The 18071-nt window shown below is 48.4% G+C and overlaps 1 protein-coding gene across 3 annotated transcripts in view; it reads left to right on the forward strand.

Annotated features, from left to right (window-relative positions):
• LOC137529187 (complement component receptor 1-like protein) overlaps window positions 1-18071 on the forward strand; it is a 118526-nt gene that overhangs the window by 65159 nt on the left and 35296 nt on the right. For 2 of the 3 annotated variants that reach the window (XM_068251205.1, XM_068251207.1), the window contains one exon: window positions 11737-11925. The exons of the other annotated variant lie outside the window; for it this stretch is intronic. In XM_068251205.1, the coding sequence (XP_068107306.1) occupies window positions 11737-11925 (189 nt within the window). The remainder of the gene's footprint in view (window positions 1-11736; window positions 11926-18071) is intronic. 3 annotated transcript variants of the gene reach the window in all.

Consider the following 18071-nt stretch of genomic DNA (forward strand, 5'->3'; position numbering starts at 1 on the left):
AAATGGAGAAAATCCAGAAGAAGAGCTTTTTAAATTATTGTGCGCAAATTCCGCAAACGGCAAGAACCTGACCCAATCACTTTGCGCATCCGAGACATAACACCTAAGAAACTGTTCCAGTGACTGGTTAATTCTCTCGGTCTGACCATTGGTCTGTGGGTGGTAGCCCGACAAAAACAACAGTTCCATGCCCAATTGATGACAAAATGCCCTCCAAAATTTAGAAACTGTAACGATTGCGGAATCAGCTCCATGGTCAGCGCACCAGACGTGCGCTGACGCGGCGTAATTCCTCCACAAGCGTATAATTGAGGACACCCAGGCTAGGTGCAATGCACCTGCAGAGGGAAATTCCTGTCGGCAGGTGGAGCTGTGGAGTGCAGAGGAACAGCTCCTCTGCCCTACCACACACGCCAGACAGGAATTGTACGAAGGGAAGAAACGCAATCGCAAGAGAAGCGATTGAGAGTGAGCACAGAGACAGATTGTGTGTGTGTGCATAAAATTAGTCGCCAACCCGCGACTGTGCACACACCACAGCAGATAAGAAGCAGGAACGCGATCGCGAGAGGTGCGATCGCCAGACGTGACACAAGGTTACAGCAAGGCAGAGCACGAGAGTAGCAAAGGCACAGCAAATAATACAATAAGGAGATACGGAAAATAACAAACGCTAGCTAACCGCGAACACCGCACTCATTCGCAACAGTGCACGCGGTTATGCGTGTTCTCCACGTGATAAGCACAATAGAGACAAGCACGCCTAACTAACCATTAACAGACAAACATGAAACAGAGGACGCGAGCGCTTGCCTAACGGTTACCTCACCAAGCCTCCAGCAAGCGCAGCAGACAAGACAGACACACGAAAACAGGGACAAGCGACAGAAGGATCCCCAGCGCTAGCGAAAAGTGGCTAGCGCGATCCCAGAAGACAGAACAGAAGGATCCCCAGCGCTAGCGAAAAGTAGCTAGCGCGATCCCAGGAGACAGAGTAGCAGAACAGAAGGATCCTCAGCGCTAGCGAAAAGTGGCTAGCGCGATCCCAGAAGACAGAACAGAAGGATCCCCAGTGCTAGCGAAAAGTGGCTAGCGCGATCCAAACACACGGCAGACAGAACAGATGAGGTAGGCAGAAACAACCGCTGTTCCAACCTACACTCCAGACTCAATCAGAAGGATCCACAGCCGCTAACGCTAGGGCTTGTGCGATCCAAACACAAGACAGACGGAACAGGCAAAACAGATAATGCAATCCTAACTGCACTAGGGAAATTGCCTAGTGCATTCCCACGAATTACACTAAGATAACCTTAACAAACGGGAATGGCTGACACTCCAGGAGTTTCCATCAGGAACAGACCATGAAAGGGAAATGTCCAGCAAAGCATTCTGGGAGCAGAATGCTTTTATAGTGCCAGTCATCAAAAGAAGGCAGGTAAGGTATTTGCATGACTAATGTATGCAAATTCCTCAGCAACACAAGCTGCAGAACTGACAGAAGGTCTCTCTTAAAGAGACCTGTAGAATGCAGACGTGAACAGTGGTCAAAACGCTGCCTGTCTGCACAGGCAGCTGAGCAGATTCTCACAGAAACAAATTGGACTCCCCGATCTGACACTATATTTTCCGGGATGCCATGTAGCCGGAAAATGTGCATGATGAAAAGATTGGCCAACTCCTGGGCGCGAGGGGAGTCCTTTCAGGGGCACGAAATGGGCCATTTTACTGAATCTGTCGACTACCACCCAAATGACCGACATGCCTTCAGACCTCGGGAGCTCACCCACAAAATCCATGGACAAGTGGGTCCATGGTTCACTCGGGGTGGGCAAAGGCTGCAATGTTCCCACAGGTGCCAGACGGGAGGGTTTGCTTTTTGCACACACTGCACATTCTCTCACATACTCTTTGCAATCAGTTGCCAATGAAGGCCACCAAGCACACCTAGCAACAAGGTCCTGTGTTCTGGTGGCCCCAGGATGTCCAGCATTTTTGTGGGAGTGGAACATCTGCAATATCTGGAGACGAAACGGCAATGGTACAAACATGACCCCTTCAGGCTTTCCCTCAGGAACATCCTGCTGGAAGGGACCCAAAGTCTCCTTCCAGTTCTTCCAGGTCTCTGTGGCTGCCAATACCACTTTCTGTGGGATAATAGTCTCTGGGTCTGAGGGCTGTGCTGTCTCTGGCTCAAAGCATCTGGATAAAGCATCTGCTTTAATGTTTTTACTACCTGGAGTATACGTAATTACAAATCTGAATCTCGAGAAAAACAGTGACCATCAAGCCTGACGGGGACTCAATCTCTTAGCCCCCTCAATGTATTCCAAATTTTTGTGATCAGTGTAAACTGTAATCGTATGTTCTGCTTCTTCTAGCCAATGACGCCATTCTTCAAAGGCCAATTTAATGGCTAGGAGCTCCCTGTTGCCTATATCGTAGTTCCTCTCTGCTGGTGAAAACCTACGAGAAAAATAGGCACACGGGTGTAATCTTCCCTGCAACCCAGAACGTTGAGACAGCACAGCCCCCACCCCGACCTCTGAGGCATCCACCTCTACGATAAAGGGATAGGATGTGTCGACATGTCTCAAAATGGGTGCAGAAAAAAATAGTTCTTTTAGAGTGGAGAAAGCAGCCAAAGCTTCAGGGGACCAGTGGTTGGTATCTGCCCCTTTCTTTGTGAGACTGGTGAGGGGTGCAATGACTGTGGAGTACCCCTTTATGAACCTTCTATAGTAATTTGTGAACCCTAAGAACCTCTGGAGAGCCTTCAATCCTACTGGCTGAGGCCACTCCAGGACAGCAGAGACTTTGGCAGGGTCCATAGAAAGGCCAGAGGTAGAAATTATGTACCCCAAAAAGGTGACAGATGTTACCTCAAAAATGCATTTCTCCAATTTAGCATAAAGCACAGGCACGTGCAGAGGGGGGTGCTCTGGGTGCCCAGGCACCCCCTTTTTAAAATCAGTAAAAAAGGCCCCTCTGATCGCGCAAAATAAGCCCCGCCCCCTACCGCGGTAAGCCCCGCCCACCCGCGAGAAGCTCCGCCTCCTCCTGGGGCACTTTCAGGTGAAGAGGTCTGGATAGGAATCCTAGTGTGGCATACTGACCTCACCCTCCACCTAGGACCCATACTGACCTCTACCTCCCCAAGCACCCATAGTGACTTCTTCCTCACCCACAGGGACCTCTCCATCCACCTAGCACCCACAGTGACTTCTCCCTCCCCAGCACCCACAGTGACTTCTCCATCCACCTAGCACCCACAATGACCTCTCCCTCCACCTAGCACCCACAGTGACCTCTCCCTCCACCTAGCACCCACAGTGACCTCTCCCTCCACCTAGCACCCACAGTGACCTCTCCCTCCACCTAGCACCCACAGTGACCTCTCCCTGCACCTAGCACCCACAGTGACCTCTCCCTCCACCAGCACACACAGTGACCTCTCCCTCCCACAGTGACCTCTCCCTGCCAAAGTGACCTCTCCCTCCACCTAGCACCCACAGTGACATCTCCTTCCCCAGCACCCACAGTGACCTCTCCCTCCACCTAGCACCCACAGTGACCTCTCCCTCCACCTAGCACCCACAGTGACCTCTCCCTCCACCAGCACCCACAGTGACCTCTCCCCCCCACAGTGACCTCTCCCTCCGCCTAGCACCCACAGTGACCTCTCCCTGCGCCTAGCACCCACAGTGACCTCTCCCTCCACCAGCACCCACAGTGACCTCTGCCTCCACCTAGCACCCAGAGGCGGGACAAGGTCCTCCAGCACCCAAGGCTGAGACACCAAGGTGCGCCCCTCCATCCCTGCCTCCCCAGCCGTCACACATTGAATGCTATTAGACTAAGAGGCGCCACAGGTCCCACAACCTCCCCAACACCTTAATATCTAGTTATCTGGCTTGCAGTCACTGCCATGTATTCCCTTTTCTTATTTCTTTCTGCTTCCAACACAATTAGGAATGACAGCTGAATGAATTCTGCGCCCCTCCTACACTGCGCCCTGAGGCTGGAGCCTCTCCAGCCTATGCCTCGGCCCGGCCCTGCTAGCACCCACAGTGACCTCTCCCTGCGCCTAGTACCCACAGTGACCTCTCCCTCCACCAGCACCCACAGTGACCTCTCCATCCACCTAGCACCCACAGTGACCTCTCCCTCCCCCAGCACCCACAGTGACCTCTCCCTCCCACAGTGACCTCTCCCTCCACCTAGCACCCACAGTGACCTCTTCCTCCACCTAGCACCCACAGTGACCTCTCCCTGCACCTAGCACCCACAGTGACCTCTCCCTCCACCAGCACCCACAGTGACCTCTCCCTCCCACAGTGACCTCTCCCTCCCACAGTGACCTCTCCCTGCCACAGTGACCTCTCCCTCCAGAAGCACCCACAGTGACCTCTCCCTCCACCTAGCACCCACAGTGACCTCTCCCTCCACCTAGCACCCACAGTGACCTCTCCCTCCACCAGCACCCACAGTGACCTCTCCCTCCCACAGTGACCTCTCCCTCCACCTAGCACCCACATTGACCTCTCCCTGCGTCTAGCACCCACAGTGACCTCTCCCTCCACCAGCACCCACAGTGACCTCTGCCTCCACCTAGCACCCACAGTGACCTCTCCCTGCGTCTAGCACCCACAGTGACCTCTCCCTCCACCAGCACCCACAGTGACCTCTCCATCCACCTAGCACCCACAGTGACCTCTCCCTCCACCAGCACCCACAGTGACCACTCCCTCCCACAGTGACCTCTCCATCCACCTAGCACCCACAGTGACCTCTCCATCCACCTAGCACCCACAGTGACCTCTCCCTCCCCCAGCACCCACAGTGACCTCTGCCTCCACCTAGCACCCACAGTGACCTCTCCCTCCACCTAGCACCCACAGTGACCTCTCCATCCACCTAGCACCCACAGTGACCTCTCCCTCCCCCAGCACCCACAGTGACCTCTGCCTCCACCTAGCACCCACAGTGACCTCTCCCTCCACCTAGCACCCACAGTGACCTCTCCCTCCCACAGTGACCTCTCCCTCCACCTAGCACCCACAGTGACCTCTCCCTCCACCAGCACCCACAGTGACCTGTCCCTCCCACAGTGACTTCTCCCTTCACCTACCACCCACAATCACCTCTCCCTCCCCAGCTCTAGCAGTGATCCTGCCTACCCCAGCACCCACACTGACCTATCCTTCCCCCAGCATCCACAGTGGTCTTTCCCTCCCCCAGAGGCTACCCTCCTGTCCCCTGCAGCACTTACAGGGACCTCCCATCCCAAAAGCAGAGCCCACACTGATCTCTCCCAACACACAGCATCCACAACTACTCCCTCCTCCAATAACTACAATGACCTCTCCCAGCACCCACAGTGACCTCCCCTTCCTCCAGCACTCATACTGACCTCTTCCTTCCACAGAACCGACAGTGACCTACCCTTCCACCAGCACCCACACTGACCTCTACCTCCCCCAGCAACCACACTGACCTCTACCTCTCCTAGCAGCAACTATGCCATTCATAGCAGTACCCACAGTGACCTCCCACTCCCTGCACCCACCGCAATCCCACCAATATTCAGCAACCACATTACACTCAACCAGTAACCCCCACTATAGCAAGCACCCAGTACTTGCACCAAGCAACTTTCACCTAATACTTATATCCGACCTCCATATGGCACTTAGTACTTGCATCATTCACCCTATAGCTGGCACCCAGTACTCACACCCACTTGGCACAGTACTTGCACATTATCTGCACCCACATAACCAGTACTAGCACCCAAAGTACCTGCACTCAGAATCCACATGACACACGATGCCCACTCATAGCTAGCACCTAGTGCAGGCAATGCACCAAGTATTCACACCAATGTACCTGCACCCAACACCCACATGTTTCATCTGCAGTAGTTCCAGTTGCACTAAGCCTCCACTTGGTGCCCAGCACCCACACCAAACACTCACATATGACATCTAGTACTTGTACCCAGAACTCACAAGGGCTTGAGTAACTGCAATCAACACCTACATGATGCTTGACACCAACCCATACAGCCAGAATGCACATAACACCCTGTGCCAGCACCCAGAACCCACATGGCACCCAGCTTCTGCATTTAGCACCCACATGACAACAAATACCCCACTAGCCAGCACCCATTACCCAGATGTTACCATGTACTTGCTCCCAGTACCCACTTGGCACTCAGTATTTGCACCTAAGACCCACATGACACCCTATAACCCCCATTATCAACACCCACATGGCATAGTACTCACACAGCACAAAGTTCCAAAGCCATTATATGCACCTAGTACCCATCCATGGCCAGCACTCAAATAGCAACCAGTACCCACCCTTGGTCTGAACCCATATGAGACTCAGTACTCTCCCATGGCACACATCCAGACCACACATGGCACTACCTACTCACTCATGTCCAACACTCACATGGCTCCCTGTATCAATTAGCACTCACATGGCACCCACTATTGTTTATCGCCTTCTGCTACTCATTCAGCACCCAATATAGCATAGCATCCACTGCAAATAAACACCCAATACAAACTGGACCTTGGTACCCACAGCAGCTTGACACGGACTGTACTTTGGCACATCGGCACCCACTGCAAATTAGCACAAACTGGACCTTTGCGTCTTACCACCCACTGCATCTGTGCACCCACTGCACCTTGGCACTTACTGCAGTTTTGCATCTACTAATGCTTAGCAACCACTGCATATTGGCAACCACTGCTTCTTTGCCTGAAAAGAAGCTTGGGTGCTGATCTAGAGGGACAGAGGTCCCAGTAATGAAAGGTGACTCCATGCCTACATCAGGCTCCACTGTGCCCACTCTAATAGTGCGCACCTATGACTGCTGATTTGAGGGTGGTGGCACCAAAGAAGTTGGTTGGAAGAAGACACAAAGTCTGCCTGATACTTCTATAAAGGTGTGTGTGTGTGTGTGTGTGTGTGTGTGCGTGCGTGCGTGCGTGCTGGGGGGGGGGGGGGTTAAGACTGCCTAGTGCTTTCTGGATAAGGGGTATTACATACACAATTTAGCACGATTTATCGATTAGGGCCCCTTTTTAAAATTTGAGCACCCCCCCTTGAGAATCCTCTGCACGGCCCTGATAAAGCATGTTCTGTCTTAGCTTGTGCAGCACAAATCTGACATGAGCCCTGTGCTCTGAGAGGTTATCTGAGAAGATAAGTATATCATCCAGATATACCAGGACAAAATTACCCAAAATCTCCCTGAATACCTCATTACTGAGTTCCTGAAAGACGGCCGGAGCATTACACAACCCGAAGGGCATCACCAGATACTCGTAATGCCCATCGGGTGTGTTAAAGGCCGTCTTCCACTCATCGCCCTCTTTGATCCGCACCAGGTTGTATGCACCCCGCAAATCCAATTTTGAGAAAATCTTAGCATTGGTGATCTGAGTAAATAAATGGTCTATCAAAGGCAAAGGATAGCGATTTTTTAGTGTGATTTTATTCAGACCCCGATAATCAATGAATGGCCGTAGGCCTCCGTCTTTTTTCTTTACAAAAAAGAAACCTGCTCCAGCAGGTGACCGGGAAGGGCGAATGAACCCTTTAGCTAAATTTTCACGGATGTACTCCTGCATGGCCAACTTTTCCGGCCCAGACAAATTGTAGAGATGACCTCTAGGGGGCATACAACCAGACCGGAGATCAATAGGACAATCGAAAGGGCGATGTGGAGGAAGTTTATCGGCTGATTTAGGACAAAACACGTCTGAAAATTCAGTATACTGATCTGGTACTCCCTCCACGTGAATCTTGGTCTGGCCCAAGGTTACCTTCCCTAAACAATGATGAAAGCAATGGGACGACCAGCTTGTTAGTTGACCAGAGGCCCAATCAATCAGAGGGGAGTGACGTTGTAACCAGGGCATGCCAAGAATGATCGTGGAGGTAGTCATGTGTAACACAAAAAAATGCAAATTCTCCCTATGCAGCACCCCTATAGTGACTCCCACCTCTGGAGTCTGCGACAGAGGGCTGTTACCCTGCAGAGGGGAATCATCCACTGCCGTAACCTGAATAGGTGGTTTTACCGGGGTGAGCGGAATACCCAAATTTTTTTTGCGAATTCGTAATCCATAAAATTAGCCGCTGAGCCTGAGTCAATGAAGGCCTCAGTGACTTCAAATTTATCTTCCCATAAAATAGTACAAGGAAGAAGCAACCGTTTATCATCTAGGGGTAAAAATTGCACGCCTAGGGTATTACCCCCAACTACTCCTAGGCAGTAGCGTTTCCCGATTTCTTAGGGCAATTCTGTACTCTATGACCCCCCTCTGCACAATAAAGACAAAGTTGCTCTGATATCCTGCGTCTCCGCTCCATTTGAGACAACTTAGACCGACCAATCTGCATTGGCTCAGATGGAGGTGAAGCGGGAGGAGGTGGAGCCACAGGGGGCGCAGCGTGGGACACCATTCTCACATGGTTTCTACCCCGGGTCTGTCTCTGATAGCGTAGCTGGCGATCTATTCTGATGGCTGATGAAATGGCCTCATCGATGGACTTTGGTTCAGGCTGACTCAACATAAGATCGGAGACCTCATCTGACAACCCTGATAAAAAACAATCTAAAAGGGCAAATGTGTCCCATCTAGCTGAAACTGAACACCTCCTAAATTCAGCGGCATAATCTTCAACCTGACTCTTGCCTTGACACAACATTTTGAGCTTCCGCTCAGAAGTCGAGGCGATGTCCGGGTCATCGTAAATTATCGTCATAGCTTTAAAAAATTCCTCGACAGAGGTTAGGGCCGGGTGTTCGTCGGGCAGACTGTACGCCCAGGTCTGAGAATCACCTGATAACAAAGTTTTAATAAACGTAACCCTTTTGGTCATAGTTCCTGAAGAATTAGGTCTTAACTTAAAGTATGATAACACTCTACTCCTAAAATTTCGAAAGTCAGATCTGTGACCAGAAAACCTTTCAGGTACAGGCATACGTATGTCTGTGCTAGGAGGAGATCGCACTTCATCCACAGCCGTCTGGAGGGTTTGTATAGACCCGGACAAAGCGTCAATTAACGCCCAGTGACTACCCAGCACTTGGTTGATGTTATCCACCGAAGTGGTAAGTGTGTCCAGATGGCTGAGTGCGTCCATTTGTGTTTGGTCTGCCGTTCTGTAACGATCGGTGTAACACAGAGAGGATCTGATTATCGGTGATCTGCAGTATCACCGAGAATACAGATACTGTATATACCCGATTATTGATGATCTGCAGTATCACCGATAATCAGATATATCTCTAACCTCTGGACACCTGAGTAATAGGAGTGTTTGGTGCAACAGTAATACCTTGAGGAGAGCACCCGTCTTAAGGGTGCCAGGCAGTAAGAGATACTGCCCAAGAACAAGCTCCTTCCAATGGCCTGAGGCTCCCCAAGGGGAGGAGTCAGGCTGAGAGAGGGAAGGACAGAGTGTGAGTGACACCAATGGTGAAGTGTCACTGACAGATCTGTGAACTATCTCTAAACAGAGGAGATAGTTCTCGAGGTCAGACAAGCCAGGTCAGCAACAGACAGACAGATGAGATGCAGAGGAAAGAGACTGAATCAGAGTCCTAAGGCAAGCAAGGTTTGGCAACGGAGTATCAGATATAGCAAAGTACCAAATCAGAGATCAGAAGAGATGTCAGGAAAGCAGAAGGTCATAACAAATAATCAACAATGTCTAGTCTATAGGTGTGAGCTCCTAGATCATCAACACCCTGGAACTAGTCTGAAGTATAACAGGATGGTAAAGCTAATTCCTAATCTTGGGTGTGAGCTCCGTAGTCATCAACACCCTGGAACTAGTCTGAAGTATAACAGGATGGTAAGGCTAATTCCTAATCTTGGGTGTGAGCTCCGTAGTCATCAACACCCTGGAACTAGTCTGAAGTATAACACAGAAAATACAGTATTCCTAGTCTTGGGTGTGAGCTCCGTAATCATCAACACCCTGGAACTAGTCTGAAGTATAACACAGAAGATACACAGTATTCCTAGTCTTGGGTGTGAGCTCCGTAATCATCAACACCCTGGAACTAGTCTAAAGTATAACACAGATGATACACAGTTTCCTAATCTTTGGGTGTGAGGTCCTTGATCATCAACACCCTGGAGCTAGTCTGAAGTATAACAGAGATAACACAGATTCTGACAATATGGTCTGAGTGCTTCCACGTAGTGATCGCAACGGCAGACAACCAGAGAATGACCAGCACCCAGTATATATAGCAAAGCGCCCTCCAGCGCCTCCCCTAAGTGCTGGACCAATGGGAAGTGGTTGAACCGTCAGCTGACCGGCCTGGTCAGCTGACTCCCTTCTGGCTGTCATATAAGTTCAGCTTCTCAGCGCACGCGCGCGTCCTTCTGAACCTGTGTGGACTATCAGTCCCAGCCTCACCAGACATGTGTTGTAAAGCACCCGCCGCGCTGGACGCGGAATCCGCCGCACCGCTATCAAGGCATGCGGCGGTTTTTCCGCGTTTGGCCATACTACTAGATGTAGACCTACGCGTGCCGACCGCTGCATTGGTCGCGGAATCAGCCGCCTTGTTCTGAGTACATGCGGCGGCTCTCCCCCCCCCAGTATATAGGGGCATTGGGAAGCCTCCCCGTGGCGCTCCTGGATAGTGCTATGTAGCATGAACTAATTCCAACAGGGCAACAGCTTCGCGGTATTAGTTTTTGACCCTGCAAAGTTTGGCATGCGAAAGCAAATGCAATTTTGCATGAGCAATGCCTCATGATAAGCCAATTTAGCAAGATTTGCACAGCCAGACTTGTAAGGGTTAAGCTTGGTGTTGAGCACGCATAAATCTTCTTGTGGTTAGCATCTGGGGTTTCCTCCAGCCCCATGTACTCTGTGGCCTCAGGGTTCAGTCTCAGCATTTTGGCAGGATTGCGCATGTGCAGGCCAGCAGTGCACGTGCCCCCATCATGCTTCTGATGCCGGGAGCAAATTTGGGGCACGTGTAAGGGCATGCACAATGCAGCCTAACTGGACCCTATTACTGCCGAAGATTGCAGAAGAACAGAGCCACCTGGGAAGAAGGCAAGGGAGCCAACAGAGTACATGGAGCTGGAGGGAGCCCCAGGTAAGTATAAATGCTACTACTTTGTGGTCTCAGGTTTCCTATAGGCTGGTTGCACACCTAAACATTGCCACAGTAATGGGCAGGAGGCACCACACTGGGATTTCCATCGATTCGTGCATGGGTGCCATGCTGCTCCACGCTCCACCTCCCATCATGCACACTGCCTGTGTTACCTATTTACTGCTTACTGCATGTTGTGCAGTATATTCACGGCCCAGAAAAACTTCAGTTGAAGTACCAGGGCCGTGAATATAAGTCTTCAGTGGCGGGTGGCCATGCGTACTCCCGTCTGTGCCATACTGTTATCTAATTCTGTAGATAACAGTATGGCACCATTCACAAATATCAGAATTCCCTTGTGACATGTGGAATTGTGATTTTATGGTTGTCGTACATCTTATATATTTCAATGGCATCGCATTTGACTTGCATATTCCTTATATTTTTATGCATTTAGCAATTTTTTTCCTGCATTTTTAAATCACACTGTAGTGTTCTTTTTTCCATGTGCAATTTGCATGCAAGTCAATGGAAATGCAAAAAAAAAAATTGCATTTGTTTTTATTTACTCTTTTCAGGATTATATTGTCCAAAGCCTATAATAGCTAATGGAACAGTCTACTCAGGGGAGAAACAAGATGGATCATATGACATTAATGATTCTATAACACTGAAATGTGACCAGGGTTATAGAATAAGAGGAGAGAGAACACTGAGATGTGGAAGGAATTATAAATGGAATTATAATTTTCCAGTTTGTGTGCCAGGTAAGTTCCAGGAATTATAGAACATGCTGATTGGTGGGATATGGATGGACCAATAAACAAGTGAAGCCAGAATCACCCCAGATAATGCTGTTTTCTAACATCTGTCAACTCAAAGTGTACCTGAGCCTACAAAGTAGCAGCATTTACACTTACCTGGGGTTTCCTCCAGCCCCATGTACTCTGTGGGCTCCCTCCCGGATGGCTCTGTTCTTCTGCAGTCTTCGCCAGTAATAGGGTCCAGTCTCTGCATTTTGGCAGGATTGCGCATGTGCGGGCCAGCAGTGCACGTGCCCCCATCATGCTTCCGATGCCGGGAGCAAATTGGGGGCACGCGTAAGGCCAGGCCGCGCATGCACAATGCAGCCTAACTGGGCCCTATTACTGCCGAAGATTGCAGAAGAACTGAGCCACCTGGGAAGAAGGCGAGGGAGCCAACAGAGTACATGGAGCTAGAGGGAGCCCCAGGTAAGTATAAATGCTACTACTTTGTGGTCTCAGGTTTCCTATAGGCTGGTTGCACACCTAAACATTGCCACAGTAATGGGCAGGAGGCACCACACTGGGATTCCCGTCGATTCGTGAATGAGTGCCATGCTGCTCCACGCTCCCATCATGCACACTGCCTGTGTTACCTATTAACTGCTTACTGCATGTTGTGCAGTATATTCACGGCCCGGCAAAACTTCAATTGAAGTACCAGGGCCGTGAATTTCTTCAGTGGTGGGTAGCCGCACGTACTCCCATCGACGCCCTTTAGCGGAGAGATGAATGAATGGGAACGCAGTTCCCATTCATAAATCTAAGTCCCCAATTCAATGAACGCTGGCTTCTATGAGACACCTGCATTCATTGTATCTTCCTGTTGTTAAAGTGGCATGCATTACTTCCGATTCACGTACTTACATACGTGAATCGGAAATAATGACTGGGGACATCTTGTGGCCAAATAGTAAATTACACCAAAATTCACTTTTATTTAATAAAAATCCCAACACTGACTTTTATAATTAGCTATTTGTCTCCTACAACCTCCCACAGTACCCAAACTTTTTTTTGTATAGGAAAAAAAAATTACATAATAAATATGTAAGTAGTTACCTTTTGACTGAACTTTTTTTTATTATTTATGTCAAGAGGGTATATTACTGTTAATTTTTAATTTACGGGTTTGTAATTAGTGATGGATGCAACACTGAAAAAATGCACCTTTATTTCAAAATAAAATATTTTCACCATACATTGTACTAGGGAAATTTTGATACTTCTGTCACATCGCATGAACTGCGCAAGTGTCCATAGACTTGCATGTCCCTTGCAGCGGGGTACACTACCACAGTGTGTCACAGTATGCAAGGGGCCTCAGCCTCTGCAAAGAGTAACTCTTCTAATGCTATTGCTATTGCTACAGCTCTACACAGGCATTCATGGCAGCAAGCCTTAATTCAGCTAAATCCTACTAAACAGGATCTACTGTCATCTACTGTGCATGCGCAACGCCGGGACCCTATGCATGCACAGTATGGCAGAACTGGAGTGGGCAGTAGAGATGGCCCAAATGGTTCGCCAGCGAACGGTTCCCGGCGAACTTCCGTGGTTCGCGATTGCGGCGAACCGGGAACTTTTCCGGAAGTTCGGTTCGGCCCCATAGTGCACCAGGGTCAACTTTGTCCCTCTACATCACAGTCAGCAGGCACATTGTAGCCAATCAGGCTACACTCCCTCCTGGAACCACTCCCACCCTTATAAAAAGCAGGCACCGCCCGCCATTATACTCACTCGTGTGCCTGCAGTAAATAGAGAAGGGACAGCTGCTGCAGACAGAGCAGACTCTCATAGGGAAAGATTAGTTAGGCTCTTGTAGGCTTCTTAGCTTGCTCCTTGCTGATTCTTATTGCTAAAATAGCACCCCACGACAGCTCTTTTGAGAGCTAATCCTGTTCTTGTGATCTATTTTTTTTTCTGTGTGTGTCCCACTGACACTTGTGTTGCATAGACAGCCTTGCTAATTCATACTGTGTGTGTTCCACTGCCAGCCAGGCCCAGCACATTCAGTGACTACCTGTATGAGTGACAGGCAGCTGCACATTGTAATACCCAGTACTGCAAATACCTACCTACCTGTTGTTCACAGTGCACCCACCTACCTACGTGAGCCCACGTAGAGTCACTGTGCCTGTCTGGTATCTGTCTGTGTGTGACAGGTGCACACCTGGTTTTAAGTGTGGATGTAGACACTGTGAGCAGCGATTAACCCTTGGACTACTGGGTGTGCAGACTTGACCTGTGGCCAGAGCTGTTCCAATTTGCCATCCAACTTCTGTCGCTAGCAGCAATTGCTAAAATAATTTTTCTGGGGCGTGTACATGCCTGCCTAATTTTTCTGGCTGCACTGCGGCTGCAACAACAAATCAAAAGGCATGTACATGTGCCCATTCCCCTTTGTGATCATTACTTTGTCGCGGTGAAGGGGCTTGTGTATCACAATGAAGCAATGACCGCCGGCTATATGAGTGTCTCGGGGAGAGGGGGGCACACCCACGTTAATAAGGTTGTTGCTTCATTGTGGACAGGCCAAATTTGATCAGCTGTACAGTCACTGTTCTGTCATTTACCCTCAGCCATGCGACCATATGGGCTGGACAGCCATCATCACCTGCACTCTCGTCATGGTGTGCACCAGTCCAGCCCGGCCATCACTACACAAACGGCTGTTTGCATTCACTGCATACCTTTCACTGCATCTTTGACTGCACATTGGATTATAACTGGCGGTTAGTGCATACCTTTCACTTGAATGGATGGCAGACTTGCCCTCCATAACAGATTCTCGTTAAAGGCAAGTGGTGTCATCTTTGCCCTCCATAACAGATTCTTGTTAAAGCATTTAAAGTTGATTTGTCTCTTATACAGCAGGGCCTCGAAAGTCCTCCTGTATTTTTATTTTTGGTCACTACCTCAGGACGTGTATGCCATGCCTGTTGCCTTCCTTGGATGTGTGGTGGTAGCCGTTCCTGCTCCTTTGCCCTCAGCGCGCCTGCTGCCTTCCTTGGATGTGTGGTGGTGGTAGCCATTTCTTAGGCTTCCACTCCGAACCGGAATCAAACCAGCCAACCAGGATTCCCTGGCCATTACCCGTGGTCACCATGGTACTGAGAAAGTACCATTGAAAGTTTCACACAGTTGAATGAATGGCAGACTTGCCCTCCATAACACATTCTTGGCAAATGCTTTCGATTTTGTTCGTCTTGCGCTGGGTCGAGGGTCCATCTGACCACAGATGCCTGGTCTGCAAAGCACGGCCAGGGCAGGTACATTACTGATACAGCATGGGTCTCAGGCTCCCACTCCCACTCAGGCTAGATTCTAATTGCAGGTACTGAACAGCAAGTACAAAGTGTAATTTTAAAAAAATAGATGTAAGCTTTAACAATGGTAGAGAAAGAACCATCGAAAGTTGATAAGGCCGTCAGACATAACCTGACCAGACATCACTGAGGGAGGAAGAGCAATCCTCGCCATGGTGCGCACCAGTCCAGCATGGCTGTCACAACACAAACAGCTGTTTGCGGTGCGTTACACAGTGAGTTCGGTGTGTCAGTGTGAAGCAGAACTCTAATTACACTCCCTGATTGATGTATACACATGCAAGATGTTTGAAAGCACTTTAGGCCTGCAATTTAGCATTCAATGTGATTTCTGCCCTTAAAACGCAGCTTTGCGTCACATCCAGATTTTTGCCCGGGACTTTGGGCATGTATCCCACTCCGCCATGCCCCCCTGAAACATCTTTTCCATCACTTTTGTGGCCAGCATACATTTTTCTAGTTTTCCAAGTTTGCCTCCCCATTGAAGTCTATTGAGGTTCGCGGAAGTTCGCGCAAACCGAACTTTTACGGAAGTTCGCAAACTGAAAATCGGAGGTTCGGGCCATCTCTAGTGGGCAGCAGGAGGCAGTGAAAACACCTAGTGCTTGTTGATGTGAAATAGGCCTAATACCTATTTATATTTAAAGTGAGTAAAACATCAGTGTATAAAGCACAATTATTTCACAGGACTCTTATCACAGTCTGTGAAGTGTCCACATTTTGATGCCAGTCAATGAATTCATCCAGATGTGTAAGATAAGTAACAAGCTCCTCCTTTATGCAGCTTATTCCTACTGCAGCAAGACTAGGGGCTTTATTCACAAAAGAGTGCTAACTGATAGCATGGGCGTTTTCTCACGAATGTTCGTGTTTCACGCGATTGCGAATTTTCACGCGAACCACGACTTTTTGTTATATATCGCTTCTATATCTTTTGCGCGCAAAAATTCACGTTTGTGCACGAAAATACACAAGTGTGCGTGAAAATTCGTGATCACGTGAAAATGCACGCGAAAATTCGCAGGCAGGCTAAAAGTGGCCACACACAATACAATAAAATTATCCGATTTTACAGCAATTCGATCAAGCTGGCCACTAACGATACAATCTTTTTCATCCAATCTTACCATTTGTATGTAATATAAGGTAACTGCCTGAAGTATCCATTCAGTATATTCACTCAGTTTACCCTTATACTACATAGATTTGGTAAAATTGGATGAAAAAGATTGGATCGTTAGTGGCCGCCTTTAATAAGATGGCATTTCCCGAAAAATCGAAAGCTTTTTTTCATTCTAACAAGAAATCCGATCTGATTTCCCTTTTTTATTCGATAAAAGTAGATCGGGAGTGCTGGATTTTTCAGATCAATTTCTATGAAAATTGTATGGTGTGTGTTAGATTGTCAGTTTATTAACCATTTACTGATATCCTAACGTATTAAAATGTCATGCTTACCGCTATTAACGGCAACATGGCGTTTTAATACATCGCGCGTTCCCGCCGCTGGTACCGCCATGTGCGCGCCGCTACCACCGCTGTTTCCGTCGGGATCCCGTGCTGAGTGATTGGGGAAGAAGACCGAACGGTCCTCTACCCAATCGCAGTGCCTGGAGTGAATGGACGTGACCGCGAACAGCGGCTACGTCTATTCACAAAAACAGGAAATGTAACGATTAAATAAAGTGTAAAAAAAAAAAGTAAAAAAGTGAACACTTCCTATAACATGTTCACTAGCGTCATCTTGTGGCCAAAAAATATATTACACCTACAAAATACATACATTTTCAAGTACATACACATCATTAATAAAATTAATATCAAAATAATATACTGTCGCCATACATTGTGATAGGGACATAATTTAAACGGTTTAATAATCGGGAAAACTGGGCAAATAAAACTTGTTTGTTTAATCCACAGGAGAATGTTTAATTTTAAAACTATAATGGCTGAAAACTGAGAAATAATGATTTTTTTCTTTTTTTTCTGTTTTTCTCATTAAAACGCATTTACAATAAAAAAATTCTAAGCAAAATGTACTATCCACAGAAAGCCTAATTGGTGGCAAAAAAAACCGAGGTATAGCTCATTTTCTTGTGATAAGTAGTAATAAAGTTATGAGGGAATAAAAGGGAGGAGCACTGACAACTGAAAATTGCTCTGCTCCGTTAGGATAAAAACCCTTGGGGTTGAACTGGTTAATATACACAGTTAAGGAAAGGTGGGGAGGAAAGGCTGCGCATCCCTAAACACATGCTGCAATTGAATACACCGCATACACCGCCTCTGCCAGACTGAAAAATGCATGCCCTGCATCCAAGACAAGTGCTAACATTTATTAAACTAGGAGGTACTTTAGCTTCCAATATTGTTTGCATGCAAAGTATATTATACTAGACACTTGCGCCACCGTGAGGCAGACCTCCGGGCAAGTGACCTAACCTAAATTTAAAACCTCGGGAGCAGCTAAGCAGAAAAAAATGTGTAACTTACATTTGGTAGAACAGCGAGGAGAACGCCAGCGCATACCACTTTAGCTTCCAATATGGTTTGCATGCAAAGTATATTATACTAGACACTTGCGCCACGGTCAGTACCTCCTAGTTTAATAAATGTTAGCACTTGTCTTGGATGCAGGGCATGCATTTTTCAGTCTGGCAGAGGCGGTGTATGCCTGTGCGATTAACCATTCAATTGCAGCATGTGTTTAGGGATGCACAGCCTTTCCTCCCCACCTTTCCTTAACTTTGTAACTATGTAACTGTCAGGTTAGCTGCT

Source organism: Hyperolius riggenbachi, chromosome 1, assembly GCF_040937935.1.
Source record: "Hyperolius riggenbachi isolate aHypRig1 chromosome 1, aHypRig1.pri, whole genome shotgun sequence".
Taxonomy (NCBI): domain Eukaryota; kingdom Metazoa; phylum Chordata; class Amphibia; order Anura; family Hyperoliidae; genus Hyperolius; species Hyperolius riggenbachi.